The 15,031-nt window shown below is 41.4% G+C and overlaps 3 protein-coding genes across 7 annotated transcripts; 1 reads left to right on the top strand and 2 right to left on the bottom strand.

Moving 5' to 3' along the window:
- Positions 1-502: 502 nt before the first annotated feature.
- On the bottom strand, positions 503-4,738 carry tdh2 (L-threonine dehydrogenase 2). The gene is made up of 10 exons (XM_046413135.1): positions 4,546-4,738; positions 4,355-4,418; positions 4,014-4,220; positions 3,346-3,388; positions 3,190-3,260; positions 2,913-3,062; positions 2,658-2,830; positions 2,462-2,552; positions 2,108-2,377; positions 503-1,819 (listed from the first exon to the last, which is right to left on the bottom strand). Exons 3-10 carry the CDS (start codon positions 4,204-4,206, stop codon positions 1,674-1,676), a joined length of 1,137 nt encoding a protein of 378 aa, XP_046269091.1. The 5' UTR covers positions 4,207-4,220; positions 4,355-4,418; positions 4,546-4,738; the 3' UTR covers positions 503-1,673.
- A 117-nt stretch (positions 4,739-4,855) lies between these two features.
- On the bottom strand, positions 4,856-11,967 carry zgc:154055 (uncharacterized protein LOC556036 homolog). 5 transcript variants are annotated; one of them, XM_046413132.1, is made up of 11 exons: positions 11,514-11,967; positions 11,071-11,127; positions 10,439-10,547; positions 10,105-10,230; positions 8,216-8,389; positions 7,919-8,136; positions 7,345-7,506; positions 6,730-6,871; positions 5,739-5,959; positions 5,470-5,621; positions 4,856-5,318 (listed from the first exon to the last, which is right to left on the bottom strand). In XM_046413132.1, exons 1-11 carry the CDS (start codon positions 11,696-11,698, stop codon positions 5,218-5,220), a joined length of 1,647 nt encoding a protein of 548 aa, XP_046269088.1. In that variant the 5' UTR covers positions 11,699-11,967; the 3' UTR covers positions 4,856-5,217. The 5 variants fall into 5 exon arrangements, 3 of the variants coding, with proteins under 3 accessions (XP_046269088.1, XP_046269089.1, XP_046269090.1); XM_046413133.1 differs by lacking the exon at positions 11,071-11,127; XM_046413134.1 differs by lacking the exon at positions 4,856-5,318 and having other exon boundaries at positions 5,470-5,578.
- Positions 11,968-13,059: 1,092 nt separating this feature from the next.
- fam167b (family with sequence similarity 167 member B) lies at positions 13,060-15,031 on the top strand. The gene is made up of 2 exons (XM_046413136.1): positions 13,060-13,476; positions 13,982-15,031. Exons 1-2 carry the CDS (start codon positions 13,075-13,077, stop codon positions 14,243-14,245), a joined length of 666 nt encoding a protein of 221 aa, XP_046269092.1. The 5' UTR covers positions 13,060-13,074; the 3' UTR covers positions 14,246-15,031.

Genomic DNA, 15,031 nt, shown 5'->3' with positions numbered 1-15,031 from the left:
ACCAGCTTTACTCCTCATGCTTAAGCCTAAGCAATCTAACCAATGAAGGCAATGTGCACTAGCCAATCAGAAGAAGAGTAGGAGGGCTTATTGCTTCGCCATCATAGGAAAAAATGGCTAAAATAAGAAATTAAAAAATAATAAAATAAGAGTGAAAAGTTCTGCAATGTAGTGGTTAAATTACTCATGATGCAGAAAACCATTCTGAGTGTTATAGTATTAGTCATATATCTTACATCATAGGTTTCTAATTATTGATGCATTAATGTTTGAGCAGCGTTTTAATGTGCTTGGTTGAGGTGGGGCCAGTTTTTCTACACTTCTGTATTTTTTAAATTGATGAGTTAAATCTACAGCAATGCATCATATTTGTTGATCATGTTTTGTATGTAATATCATAACTTGCAAAAAAAACTAGTATTATGGTGGTAAAATAAGTGTTATGGAGAAGGGATGCAACTAAATGATTCTAATCATAACCAATGAACTATTTGGTCTATAAAATGTCCTAAAATTGTGAAAAGGCTTGTTATAATTTTTCTTGAAAAATGACTGAAACAATAAACCAATTATCAAGAAAGTTGGCAATTTTTGATTCAGCTAATTAATTAATCAGTCAATCGTTGCAGCTCTAAAAATTGTGGAGGGAAGGATAAAATAACTGAGGTGTAATAGAGTAGAAATATTATTGGAATATGGAAATGCTGAAGTACAAGTACCTCAGAATTGTGCCTATAATTACCACTATAATCAATATAGCTGTCAGCATCATCATAATCATCATTGCCCACTCAGGAGGAAGTATTACATTACATATATTACATTACATCATTTAGAATACATGAAGTTCAAGAATCTACAATAATCAGTGCTGTTTGTTTTTATTATTCAAGGTCTAATTCAAAGTACACTACATTTTATACTTTGTTTTCAAAAGTACTACAGTAAATAAGGCTTTATTTGTTATTGATACTCGTTCACAACCAAAATCACACGGCTGGCAAAAAAATAAAATAAAGGCTTCCTATTAGATGCCACAGCAAGGGTAATAAGGTTGTATACAGTGTGTGATTTTCAGTTGATAAACTATATTATAAAAGACTGCCCTTTAAAACAGCCAGAATACATGATGAGTCATTACAATCCAGAGTTAACTGAGCCTGCGATTCCAGATGATCCTGAAATTAAAGTATAAACAGGTTTGTTACTTTCAATGTGTAACTGGTCCATATTGTATTAGACATTTTAATAGACATTGTAACAGACTGTTGTGTCCATGGATGCAATTAACATGACATGTGGAAATCTTAAAAGTATTTTTCCGTTCCATCTGAGGCAACATACCCATGTGTAAAGTGATGCTTGTACTATATGATAACAATTAAAAACAACAAAGATGAAGATAAGGTTTAACAGTGTGTGATTCCCTGAAAAAGACTGAAATGTGCGTGTTTGAGTGCATGCGTATGACATCTCACTGTCCACTGTATACTGAGAGGTTCTGACGGAGAATTTCTACTTTACAAACAGTCTCTGGCTCACTGTCGTAATGTTCCAGAGTAACGGAGGATAGTGGTTGACGACCTGTGAAAGTGAACTGAAAGGAAGCGTATTGGTGGTAAATGCAGGCTGAATAAAAAGTCAAGGGTAGGGCATTGGTCAGTCAGGTTTCGCTAGCTGACTGACAAACCCTCATTTGTCCTCATGTCTCGAATGGAGCGCAGCATGTCTGACACCAGCTCCTCAAGCCCGAAAGCTGGTGCCCAGCCCCAGTCTCTCCTGGCATTCGAGTCGTCAAACCTCACAGGCCAGCTGTCTGCTGCAAAGTGACAAGCAAGATCAACACATTACTCCATCACATCAGTTTTAATTGCAGACCAATCAATCCCATAAATATTTTTTAAATAAAACGAGATGAACTTCAGAAATGACTAAAAATTTCTTTCAGAACAACTAGCAAAACCATGAAACCTAAAAACAGGCCACCTTAATGTTTAATGTAATGTAAAGGATTTGTGTCATGTCAGTTGGACCCCCATTTTTCCAACTTCAGGAACAACTTAGCTTTTTTTTTTTTTTTTTTTTGTTAAACTGGATTAAGTCATACCGATGGTCTGTCGGACAGAGTCGGGATTGTAGGTGACCTTGAGGTGAGGGAGATGCTTGCGGATTTCTTGGGCCACCTCTTCCGGAGTGAAGCTCATGGCCGCGATGTTGTATGTACGCAGGGACAGCTGGCACTCTGGAGCCTGCATGAACTCTACTGTGGCTCGGTGGCAGTCAGAGATATGCATCATGGGAAGACGAGTGTTGGGACGCAGGTAGCATTCGTGGTGACCTGTGCTGAGAGCATCGTGGAAGATTTGAACTGCATAGTCTGTGAAGACAGAGGTCCGGAGTGCTTAGTCCATAACATGAAGCTCATTGTACTGAATCTATGCGATGTCAAAAGACATAATACCTGTTGTTCCTCCTCCAGGAGTTGTGTTGACTGAAATCACACCTGGGTAACGCAGGCAGCGAAAGTCCAGACCATATTTATGATGGAGATACTAAAGAAAAAGAGGCAAAGGACATTGAGACGTCAAAAAAATCATGCAAGCATATGTGGTGGAATAGTGGGTGCCTGTGTACATTGCATTTTCAGGTTGGCCCACCTCCCCCATCAGCTCTCCATGCACTTTGGACACGCCATAGATGGTTCGAGGCCTTTGGACACAGAGGTCAGGAGCCGGGTCACGTGGAGAAGAGGGACCAAACGCCCCGATGGTGCTGGGGACAAAGAGCCGTAGGCAGTTCTCTAGTGCCAAGTCCAGCACGTTATGAAGGCCTAGATGGACAGCAGAACCTCAAGTGGAGTTTAAACTTAATAAAAGAGTGGAACATGTAAATGGTGTGTGCATTCAGCAGACCTGTGATGTTGATCTTGCGTGCCAAAGCCACATTAGCCTCACCCACAGCACTAAGCAGAGCGCTGTAGTGGACCAGCCAAGTGATACGATTATTTACAATCAGTTCTCTGAGAAGTTTGTAGTCCAACACATCAGCATAAACAAATGGGCCTGAAGGAAAAACAGAGGAAGGTAAAGAGATCAATTAAAAGAAAAACAATGATTCATTAACGGCAAGGAAATAAGATGTGCATTCAAAGTAAAAAAATAAAAAGAAGCTGAATTTAGTTTTGCATACCACTGCTGTAAACATGAGGTGGAGGCTTCTTAATGTCTGACAGGATTACATTCTCTGTTCCATACTGTTTCCTAAACATAAATACAGATAAGATGACACTGAAGTTTAAAACATCTTGACTAACTTCAATGTCATGGGAATTTCTTCATATCTCACCTCAGTAACTGCGCAAGTCCCACACCTAACTGCCCAAGACCACCTGCATACAGAGACAAAGTTTAATATTTTATCAGTCCAGAGAAAACAGCAATGTTTGGAGTATGAAAATAAAATCCATGTTTTCGGTACACTATGCTTCAGCTTTTTGTTTGTTCCAAAGCTCTATCCTGGGACAAAAAGTGACAGCAGGGTATTATTCTGTCCTTCAGTCACTCATTGGTTCTTTTATGCCACCAGCACTGTCTGCACGCACTCTATTGTGATGAGTCAAAATGGGGTCCTGCTGTTGGTGCACAATGAAAACAGCTCGAAAAGAAAAAACAATAGCACATGTGTCTGTAGTATTCCACTCACGCCGTTGATGCCACAGTATGAATCCCTCCTAAGGACACTCATTTTATTGAATTTTTACATAGGGTCTGTTCAGAAGTCAATTACATTAATTCTCTCAGCTCCTTTGAAAGTTTCCCTTCAGCCAGGCACTCAACCCTTGTTGTAGCTTCTCTGTGGCCAACAGAACAAAACAGTGAGCACACAGTGAAAGTGGTAGAAAACAATGGCAGCTTCACAGGTTCAGTGGCAGGGTAGCTGTGGAAAAGTCCATCTTCCCCTCAATGTTTACATGTCAGGAGGAAGCAGCAATGACAGAAGAAGCTTTGTATTACCTGTGATGAGGACACGGGGGTTTTCCTGAGGAGGTGGGGGGCCGCAGGTCTCCTGGCTGCTCCACCTACTCATCTGCCTGGGAAAACAGCTAAAGCTGCGAACCGGAAAACCCGGCGCCCTGCTGAGACAACCTCGGCAAAGCAGGCCCAGCACAGTCGCAGTGGGCACACAGACCCTCACACCTGGTTGCATGTCCAGTAGCAGTCCTTAGAAAAGTTAAATTGAGCTTACCATACTGATAATAAAGAACTTAAACGTTTTGGTTATAGTCACTGGGACCTATACAAGTTATCATTAAAGGAACAAAGTGAACTTGGATAGGATACAGAAAATGTCTTACCTGTGTGCTGGCAAAATCAGAAATCCCAGACAGATGATTCTTGGTCCAAAACCAGCTGATGCAACTGTACCAAAGATAATAACAATAAAATTAAAAAAAAAACATAAAACAAAGCTATTCCTCAAAAGTAAATGATGTAAGAGCTGATGAAACAGTTTACGAGGCATTTGATATTAAAATTAATAGATTACCATCCAATCGGTCACCATTTCAGTTCATCCCGTAACCACTGGATAAATAAGCAGGCGTAGAAAGTCATTCTGGGCTATGTGGTTCTTGTCCACTTTGTATAATCACCAGGGCTTGTGGCTCTTGACTGAACAGGACTACAGTCTCCAGCTTGCAAAGCTCTGTGTGTGCAAACATGCTGACTTGCACAGGGATTTGTATTGTGAAGAGTGTTTAGCTGAGCTTAACAGGACTGAGAGGTGTGTCAGTCATACAGCCTTCCTCTATTGATCATATTTATGAGTGAATACATGTCAGAAAATAATTACCCTATTGAAATTATAATAATCTTTATTCATAGGGCACTTTTCTAAAACCACATTACAAAGTGCTTCACACCTGGCTAAAACAAGCAGATCGTAAAAACAAAAAAAAAAAAATGCAAAAAAATGGAAAAAGACTCATCAGGCAGCATACTAAAATACGGTATGAAAATACAGTGATTTAAACAGCTTCATATTACATTAACAGCAAAGCTTCTTTACAATTTTATGAAAGAGTAAAAATGACTGTACATTGAAATGCAGCAGACTGTCAAGACTTCATAAATAACAACTCCAGTGTCAAAGAGAATTTCACATTGGAAACTGTTCGAGACCAATAGCATCTTCATTTGTTCACATACTGAAAGGGCATCAGCTGAGTGTCAGCTTCCCCCATTCAATGACCATGTTCCTTATTTCCTCCTGAGCCTCTTCAAGGTGATGAGCCTGTGGGGTCCACCTCAGAAAAAAGCCTTAGGATCAGACATGGGTTTGAGTCAGTATTAACACTCCAATAAAATCTTACAAGACTAAATAATGAAAGTATTGTGATTACATTTAATCCTCCAACTGAAAGATCAAAAACATGATCAAGATTGAATACAGGTGCCAATCAGAGCTTACCTGTCCAAAGCTGCAGGGACTGAGGGTGGACTGAGGGCCAGATTGCAAGCTCAGTGGGCTCATACAGGGGGTTAGAGTAATAATCTCTCTCCCTGGGCCTCAACAGGGCCTGGAACAAACAGTGAGTGTTTTCCATCACTGCTAAAGCACACCTGAGAAGGAAGAGTGAGGTGGAAGGTAAGTTTAGCTCGAAAGAATGAAACGGTTGGGTTTTCTGTCAGCCATCCCCACGTTCAGTCACACTGAGAAGTACTCAGTGGAAGACTGACCTCTCCTGATGGCTGTTACACAGGAAGGTGCCATAGTTGGAGGCGTAAGCCTCTGTTGCCAGCCTCAGGAGCAGCGCCTCTGAGAAGCCCAGTGCCAGGGGGAACTGATGCCACAGCTGCCACACACAGTCCAGCAGCAGCAGGAAGACCGGGGACTCCTGCTGGAGACGGGCGTGGGAGTAGGCTGAGTGGGCGCAGCGCTGCCGGAAAGGGTGTCCTGCCTGGAGAGAAGAAAACAGACTCATATAAACATAAACCATTTTCTGCAGTTTTAATCTTCGATGTCTCATTTCCATTCCAGACACCGTCTTATACTATCAGGTAGGCTACTGTTATTAAAACGGGCTCATGCCAGGACACAGCTGAAACACTGCTCTTATTACTTACATTAGTGAACAATCAACTTGGCTACTCACTTCTGTATGATTTATTTTCTGTTTTAGTAAAAAACAAACAAACAAACAAACAAAAAACAGATATCAGTTAATTATTTGTTGTAATGATCTTTTTTAGGAAAGACTGCTTAAAGTAGCAGTTAAAAAGATTTACAAACAGTGATCACCAATACCAAAAACATTTTTGACTAGGACTTGTAATATCATTCAAAGACAATCAAGTTTTGTTAAATCTGTGACCTTTACGTGCAGCAGACTGAATATGATATTTTTTTTCTTTAGGCATTTCCTGTTAGGGAAACACTGCAGAGCAATTTCCTTTCAGAAAGATATTTGCTGCTTGTTAAACAGTGGACAGTTCTGCAAATATGCTTTCACTTTGGAGAAGTAGAATGCCTCCTACTGATTTAAACTCCTAACTTTACTACAAGCAGGAACCTAAACACTGTGCATTATTTAATATGATAAGCTTTTGTAGCCCAAAAATGAGCTAATCTTTCTGTATGACCCGCAGAATGTGCACGATTTATTGACACAAGTTGCAAATTAGCATTTTTTTATTTCATAATTTTCCATTCTCACTCACACACACACACCTGTACCCACTCCCTCTCCAGCAGAGCCAGGAAGCCCTCCATTGAGCGGCAGCGTGGGTCCATGATGAGCTGAGCCAGAGTGCTGACGAGCAAAGTGCTGTCTCTTCCTTCAGAGCCATGAACCAGAACCGAATGACCGTCCCTGGGCAAAAGCATCACATACTGTATATACTATGGGTTTTGTGTATATGCATGTATAAGAAAAGGAATACTAACATTTATCTATAAGCAAAGCAATTAATGAAGTCTTTCCATTGCTGCTGTCAACACATTCCACATATTCAGTTTTATTTTGTGATGCTATTCTCATATTTGCATGTCCAGCCTACACCTAAGTGGCATTTTACCCTTGACATAAAGTTTAATTATGCTTTTCTTAACTTATATATATATATTACTTTAAGAGGGAAAAGAGGTGATATGGCTGACACAAATTTTGGAACCTGATTCAATTATTATGATTAATATACTATTCACACATCATAACAGTGGATTTTCCTATCCTATATATGTAAAGTGACAAAAAAAACCTAAAAAAAGGATTACATATTATTATATTAAGTGCACACCACATGTAATCCCACCACAAATGTACACGGTGGGTGTAGCTCCTACCTCTCCACACACTCTGCCAACAGGCCAGCAGTTGACAGAGCAGTCTGGACGTGAGACAACCACTTTGAATTCTCCAGCTTACTGAGCCAGCGGTCCATATTGTGGGACTTGTCACCACAGGCCTCCACCAGTTTAGTTAAACTCTCCTGCAGTGCTTTGCCCCTGTACACACATACACAGCAACATTACTGTTCCTGTGTTAAGCAAAAGGGTTAAAATATAGAGTGACACTAATAAAAGAAGATTTAACTGTAAAGGAGTCAATCATGTAAGAGAGTTTGTGCCATTGGGTGGTATGTGTCATTGGGTGGTATTTGGGAGTCCTAATGAGTTATGAAAGTTAATTTTTGACTTTGCATAGAGTTATTTTAACACTGGATCTGAATGAATTGTTGAATTATTAACACTTTAGGAAGTGTTAAATTAACTGTGCAAAGACAAAAGAAACACCAGCACAGTGTTAGAACTGACTCTCTCTCAGAGGTGATTTAACACGATAAAGAAAGTGAAGTGAAGGAGTCTGATGGGATGAATCATAAAATACTGTATAGCATCCGCTCCCACACACACACACCTTTCCATCTGTCTGTGCAGTCTCTTCCAGTGACTATAGAACGATTTGGACTCAAACCCTCCGCCTGCCATCCGCGCCTGCTGTGCCTGCTGACTGGAGCGTGTGTCAATAATGTAACCTTTGTCTGAGCCGTCAATCACAGCCTGGAGGAGGTGTTCGTCTTCGCTGCAGCGCTTCCTATTGGCTCCTGTCAGCGGCTGACTGCTACGGATGATTACCTGGAAAGTTTAGCTTGATTAGAACTGTTTAGCTGCATGTATGCATTGTAGGCTAGTAGTGGAGATAAAGGCAGCTCACCATGCCATTCTTCCTGTGATAGTAGCAGAGGACAGGGAAGCGTCCTCCCTGTCTGAATTTGGCCACCTTCTTTAGCATGTCATCATCTATGTTCTTAGGGACGATGACAGCTGGAGGGTAAGACAAACAAACCGAGTAGTCTCTGTTCACAGTACTCAGTCGCCATCTGTCATGCTACAAGCAGAGGAGAGCAAAAAAAGATAACAAGGGACAGTCACGGTGCCAAAATTAGCTACTTTAATACAAACACACTATATAGTCAAAAATATTAGGACACCTGACCATTACATCAACAGGGACTTTAATGATATTCCATTCTAAATACATAGTTATTAATATGGAGTTGGTCCAACTCATTGCAGCTATAACAGCTTCCACTCTTCTGGGAAGGCTTTCCAAAGGATTTTGGAAAGTTTCTTTGGGAATTTTTACCCATTAATACAGTAGAGCATTTGTGAAGTCAGGCACTGATGTTGGACCAAAAGGCTTGGCTCACAATCTCTGTTCCAGTTCATCCCATCCCAGTTCTTCCACACCAAACTCATCCAACCATGTCTTTATGGACCCTGCTTTGTGCACTGGGGCACAACTGTTGCCACAAAGCTGAAAGCAGAGCATTGTCCAAAATGTCTTGATATGCTGATGCATTAAGGTTTCCCTTCACTGTTGTTCAGGGGCCGAGCCCAACCTCTGAAAAACAGCCCCATACCACACATGAATTCAATAATATAGAGATATGTCCAAATACTTTTGTCTATATAGTCTAAGTCATGCTAACCTATTTTTACCACCCTGCTTAGTGTGCAATGGCTGAACGTGAAAAGATATTTAAGTTACAGGAAACATCTCTGACGTGGTTGAGTCAAACTTCCTCTGCTGCAATTGCTCACTGCTTAACTGTTTACACTTTAAACCTTTAGAAATACACTTATGTTAAAAGGCAACAGACTGCAGGGACGTCGCTTAGCTTAGCATAAAGACAGGAAACAGAGGGAAACAGCTAACCTGGCTCTGCCCAAAAGTAACAAAATCTGACTACCACTAAAAACAAACACACACATGAACACGTGAGTAGTAGTAGTTTGTTTATTTCAAACACTAAACAGCAAATGAACGGTTGTTTTTGTTTGGATTCTCTGCTTGTTTTTTGGCTACTTCACAGTAACGACAAGACTCACTGCATTCCAAAAGATAGTCAACATAATAACTTCCTTCAAAACCAAAACTTGCTTTCACATGTTGGTTTTTGTGCTGATTAGAAAATGAGATAAAATGTGGATTTTTTTTTAAACCTCTGGACAAGGGCAGGATAGCTGTTTGGCCCCGTTTTAATTCTTTATGCTAAGCTAAGCCAACAGTCTCCTGTCTTCATACTTAGTAGAAAGAGTCTACGGTGGTATTACTCTTCCCATCTAGCTCTGTACAAGAAGACAAATAAGCGCATTTCCCAAAATTTCAAACTTCTCTGTGAAAACTCCATTTACATAAACAACCATTATGAAGCGGCAGTTTGGATGTGCAACAAGCTCCAACCAGTTCCTAACTGGCTGAAGGACAGTCACCAGGCTGGCCTGATGAAAACTACAGATATCCTTCAGATGTTCCTTAAAAACATTCACAACAGCTCTGTCTTCAGCTCACCGTAACAACATGCTACTCCCACAGGAAGGTGTCTGTCTATTAAACACGAATTCAGGCTGTGTGCAGCACATTCTGATGTTAGGGGAAAACAAAAGAAAGCTAAGCAATGGGGATATCCTGACTCCTGACCCCTACATTCAATTTCCCTGACACCTTCCTGTCACACACTCGATAAATTGTTGCATGCATGTGGGATTACACTCCTGCACAGCATAAACAAGTTTTTAAGAGTTTTACGTGCTACTTACGAGTTCCTTCATTTGACTGTAGTGCTTTTCAGGAGATGAGAGACCCCACTGGTTCTGCAGACTGACATCAGACGGTCTGTAAAAAAAAGGATACATCTCCGACACATTGTCCAGACAGGACAGGGTCTGGAGAAGGAAAGGCTTGAGTGAGACAAGTTATAAATGTTGTTAAATGTAAAGCATAGATGAGAGCAAGGAGGTGGGAGTGAGAAATGCTGTATTCGAATAAGAGACGTAAGACCCTGTTGTACAACAGAAAAATAAAAATACTGACTTCCTTATCCATTTAGCAATGTTTCAGGGTTTAGGTGGAAAATCAGATTAGTTTTTATACCTCAATAGAGTGTGCAATGTTGAGACACTGCTCCATGCCTGGGATGTCAAGCTGGAGCACACGCAGATCTTTACACTTAATGGTAATGGTTCCTGAAGATCCAGATATCCTACACACAGACACACACACACACACTTGACACCATTGGTTGATCTGTGCACATGTTCAATCTGTCCCCTAGGTTTTGACTGTAGCAGTGCAGAAACACGACTTGACCTGCAGCAGACAAGGAAGGCAAAACTTGCCATGTGGATGTGCGTGCGTGTGTGTGTGTGTGGGTGTGTGTGTGTGTGTGTGTGTGGGTGGGTGTGTGTGAGTGTGTGTGTGTGTTGGGGGGGGGGTTCTTGCTGACAAATGGGTGTGTAACCCTCAATCGCGTTTAGTGGCCAAAAACAGTCAAGTGGTTTCAGCAATGCATATGCTTTCATGACAAAGATGCTGTTAGAAACCTGTTAGTAGCAAGCAACACACAAAATGGTGTGTGTGTGTATGTGTGTGTGTGTGTGTGTGTAAGGTGATGAAAAAAACAGAGCTGCTGATTTGCTAATCTTCCTGGCAAATTTCCTATTTCAGCACTGTGGGCAATAAGAGCAGCACACAGCAGACACATGGCAACACAAATGATGTCCAACCTTTCACTTTGGCTTGCGTTAGAGAAGAGGCCCGAATAGGCCAAAAGGTTTTCCACACTGATTAAAAAAGAAGTGAGGAATAATTAGACATTAATTAGAACAGTGGAACAGTCACTGGCACAAGGGGAGACAGCTTTGGTGTTGATTAGTTCTGTTGATTAGTATGATTATTTGTTTCTAATTACAATCCTTTGAATACACAAGTGCTAATGTGGTCCATAAACTAATTATTAAATAATTAGGATTTTTAAACAATGAAACACATCATTAAGGCTATTGATCGAACTCTATTAAATCTAGTCATGTTTCTTTCGAAACAAATGGGAGTAAATGACTCTATACTACTGCTTTATGTTGTGTTTTTATGATGTAACGCTAAACCAAACTTCTAGACGACATGTTGCCGTGATGACCTCCCCTCCTTTCCAGGCCTCCTCCCTCACCTTTTCTCAATGGCATCGATGTTTCTGAGGAGCAGTAAAACCTGCCGAGAGCTGCCCTCCTCCCTGTCCGAGAAGAGCAGGTGGTGGCAGGTGATGCACAGGGTGCCTCTGCTCGGCGGGTACAGCGGCTGTCGGAGCACAACATCCTCCACGTTGGCGGTCTTGATGTGCTCAGAAAACTCCATCAGATGCCCGTTACAAACGTAAAAAAACCAGCCCCAACCCTCCAGCGCTGCTGAGCTTGTGCTGGGCACTTCAAATCACTTCCTTGCCTCTAGCTTCTGGAAAGAAAATGAAAGCAAACTCCCTCCTCTGTTCGTTTACATGCTTGGGTAGGACTGCAGCTGCGCTCTGTTTGTTTCACGATAAGGAGTCTATATATAGAGGGATTCTTTTCTGAACATAGTCAGGCTCGAGAGCAGCTACACGCGCACAGCTGTACAATGAGGCGACAGAAAACGGAAGTGCACATTTCCTGAGAGAGAGCAACACTGACATGTGTCACGCTGCAAGAAAAAGTTGTTGGACAGTGTGTGTGTGTGTGTGTGTGTGTGTGTGGGTTGGGGGGCAGCAGTGATGAGCTTTCTATATAAGAAATTACCACTAGATGGCAGCATAGTCAAAAGCAGAGAGCTGGTCGAGATCACGGCAAACTTTTTTTGACTTCATGCAGTTGTGAAAAATTGCTTAAGTATATTACTTAAGTAGAGGTAGTATTATCACAATGTATAAATATTCAATTACAAGTATAGGCTCTACATTTAATAGTTTAGTTAGTAACTGCATCCTAAAGGTACTAATATGCAGAATGCACACACACTTTCACAGTATTATGTTATTATTTATAGGCTATGTTATGTTATTAGTATGTAAGTGTGTAGTAGCAGTTTAATGTTTTAGCCTTCTTTAAAAAATATTAAAGTTTTTTAGACTGCTGGTGGTTTGTTGTCTTCAAAGTTAAACACTTTTGTATGCAACATTTATTTGCAAAATAACTACTAACAGAGTATTAAAAAAATATAGTCCTTGGACAAAATACAATATTTTCCTTTTTACAACGTTGCAATACAGTGGTGGAATGTAGCCAAGAAAAATATAAGATAATATACTTTTTATTCCACTATATTTATCTAAAGTTGTTTTTTGCGGATTTTACATTTAAAACACATGAGTGGCGTGAATGGAGGACTTGTAACAGAATATTCTACATTGTTCTAAAGTTACCTTTACCCAAATAATGAATTTGGGTAGAAGGGGAAGTAACACACATGTCAAGTGGGCCTTATCGTAAAATTGTATCGTGGGCCTAAGTTGTTTCTTAGTTACAAAATAATTTCCCAAAAAAAGAAATAAAAAGCAGACGTAATTGAGACAGAATAATCTGTGTAATCACCTGATTTAAAAATCTTAAAAGTACTTTAGGCTACTTTGAAACTCTGAATGCACAGTTAGGTTATAACTTTATTTTTTTCAATCAAAACGTGACCAAGCGATCATTTGCTTTGCTGGATCTCTCGCGTCCTTGCATAAAAACTGATCCAGCCTCTGTGTCCTCTGCGGGATGGGCGGTCACTGCTTCTTATCTCCCTATAAAGGAGGTGAGGACCTGTTGCGCTCCAATTCAGAAAGCGAACTCCCAAGGATCGCATTCATCACTGCGCCGATGGATTTTAAAGAGTTTGGAGATGAGTCCTCCGAGGGAGACACGGAGGATCTGGACAACGTGAAAGCACTTACAGAGAAGCTGAAGTTAGAGACTCGCAGACCGTCCTATCTGGAGTGGCAGGAGCGTGTGCAGAGCCGACCGTGGACTGGAGCTTATTCAGCAGACGGTCCGGACCCTGAAGAACAAGTCGTTTCCATGTCTGCAACTCAGAGAAATGAGAGCTCAGAAGTGGTCGTGCGTAACATCTGTGGCTTTGATACTATTGATGATGCTTTGGAGTTTCTCAGAAAAGAGCTGGTGAGTGGCTCCTGGGCATTTTGTTTTAGCTAGACAATTAATCTAATACTGAAAAAAGAGTGACTTTCACTGCTGATAATGTTGTAAACTTTCCACGCGTTGGAAAATGATTCCCAAAGTATCCCCCTTGCATGCGTGTGAAATAGAGCTATCTTCCTACTTCCCTTCTCAGGTAGATAATCACCTCTCCATGCGTCAGTGTTCTGCTTTGCATGATTGCCTGACTTAAATTAAGGGAAGCATTACAGACTTCATGCAGCTCTCACAGCCTAAATGTGAAACAAAATGATGTCTGTCTTTCTCACCCTGTCATGCTGCACCCTGTACATTACACACACCAGTGATTTACACACCTTGATACAAAGATAAAACTGTGACGCCAGCCCTCCAACTTCTTCCAAAACAGCTTCTGCATATTTTCTCATATCTAACTGATCACTTTCTCTTCCACGTCCCTTCTTCACCCCCCCGACCCTCTAACCCCTCATTCCTGCTTCCTCTTCAGAGAGAGATGCAGGTTCAGGACAACCGTCTGGCCCGTCAGCTGATCCGTCTGCGTGCGGAGATCCACCGGTTGAAGGTGGAGCAGGTGTGCGACCGTCACAAAGAGATGCTGGACGATGCAACGTACGAGTTGGAAGAGTGCGGTGAGGAGTCGGACCTGCTGTGTGACATCCCTATGAAGGCTGCCTTCGCTCTGTCCACCCCACTCAAACACCTGGGCCTCACCAAGATGAACATCAACTCCAGACGTTTCTCACTGTGTTAAAACCTCCACCTTTATTCATGTCAGGAGGATGTTTTCATTGCCTTCCCTGTGTTCGTGCCAATAGGGTTATTTCCTCTTCTGGATGTGTTTTGGTGATAACTTGAAGAGTGATTGCCAGTTAATGGGGCGATAGACAGAAATGAAAATGATTCCTTTGATGAGCACCTTGGCTTGACATGCATGGGGAAGCCTCAGTGTGTAATTTGTACGGGCACACACCCTTAACACTGACATACCTTCCTGGTAGATGAAGCATGGGCCGCTCCACTGTTGATTGTTCTAAAGATAGCACAGTGCTCATCAGAGCAGGTAAATGAAGCCTAAAAGCTAGACTGAAATGTGAAGGTAGGTATGGAAAGGGTATGATGTTCAGTAACTTTTACCCAGTGCTAAAAATGACAAAGACTACGTTTCACACAAAGGAGTACAAAACACTTACAGAGTAGTGCAGATTTACTCAAAGATTGTGATAGAAATAAGAAGGAGGTCACTTCATGATAGAAGGCCGTGTCTTGGGGAGTTTTTCAGACGGGTAGACAGGTCAAATTACTTATATTGGCGGTTCCCATACTAGGGGTCAGGACCCATACAAGAGACCGCAAGAAATATCTGAAAGGTCTTGAGGCATTCAGCAGGATAGGAATCGGGAAAAATCTAGTCTTTTACAAGCAAATTACTCAGTAACTTCAGCTCTGCAGCCCACCCCCTGGTTGAGCTGAGCATCGAGTGATGAAGGCTGAAGTGATGTTGATGAATGAAGTACATGTTGCTTCATTTTAAGAGGGC

This window comes from Scatophagus argus, chromosome 15 (genome assembly GCF_020382885.2).
Source record: "Scatophagus argus isolate fScaArg1 chromosome 15, fScaArg1.pri, whole genome shotgun sequence".
NCBI lineage: Eukaryota > Metazoa > Chordata > Actinopteri > Scatophagidae > Scatophagus > Scatophagus argus.
This window is presented reverse-complemented; position numbering and strand designations above follow the sequence as displayed.

Bases quoted from the DNA above. Each gene is read 5' to 3' on its own strand.
- tdh2 (XM_046413135.1), bottom strand. From the start codon at position 4,206: ATGCAACCAGGTGTGAGGGTCTGTGTGCCCACTGCGACTGTGCTGGGC. The intron at 2,831-2,912 runs GTCTGCTGAATG...CTGTCCATCTAG, and splicing joins ACGCAAGATCAACATCACAG to GCCTTCATAACGTGCTGGAC. The intron at 2,378-2,461 runs GTATTATGTCTT...CTGTCTTCACAG, and splicing joins TCCTGGAGGAGGAACAACAG to ACTATGCAGTTCAAATCTTC.
- zgc:154055 (XM_046413132.1), bottom strand. From the start codon at position 11,698: ATGGAGTTTTCTGAGCACATCAAGACCGCCAACGTGGAGGATGTTGTG. The intron at 10,231-10,438 runs GTATAAAAACTA...TTCCTTCTCCAG, and splicing joins ACATTGCACACTCTATTGAG to ACCCTGTCCTGTCTGGACAA. The intron at 5,319-5,469 runs GTAAGCTCTGAT...TCTGATCCTAAG, and splicing joins GTCCCTGCAGCTTTGGACAG to GCTTTTTTCTGAGGTGGACC.
- fam167b (XM_046413136.1), top strand. From the start codon at position 13,075: ATGGGCGGTCACTGCTTCTTATCTCCCTATAAAGGAGGTGAGGACCTG. The intron at 13,477-13,981 runs GTGAGTGGCTCC...CTTCCTCTTCAG, and splicing joins AGTTTCTCAGAAAAGAGCTG to AGAGAGATGCAGGTTCAGGA.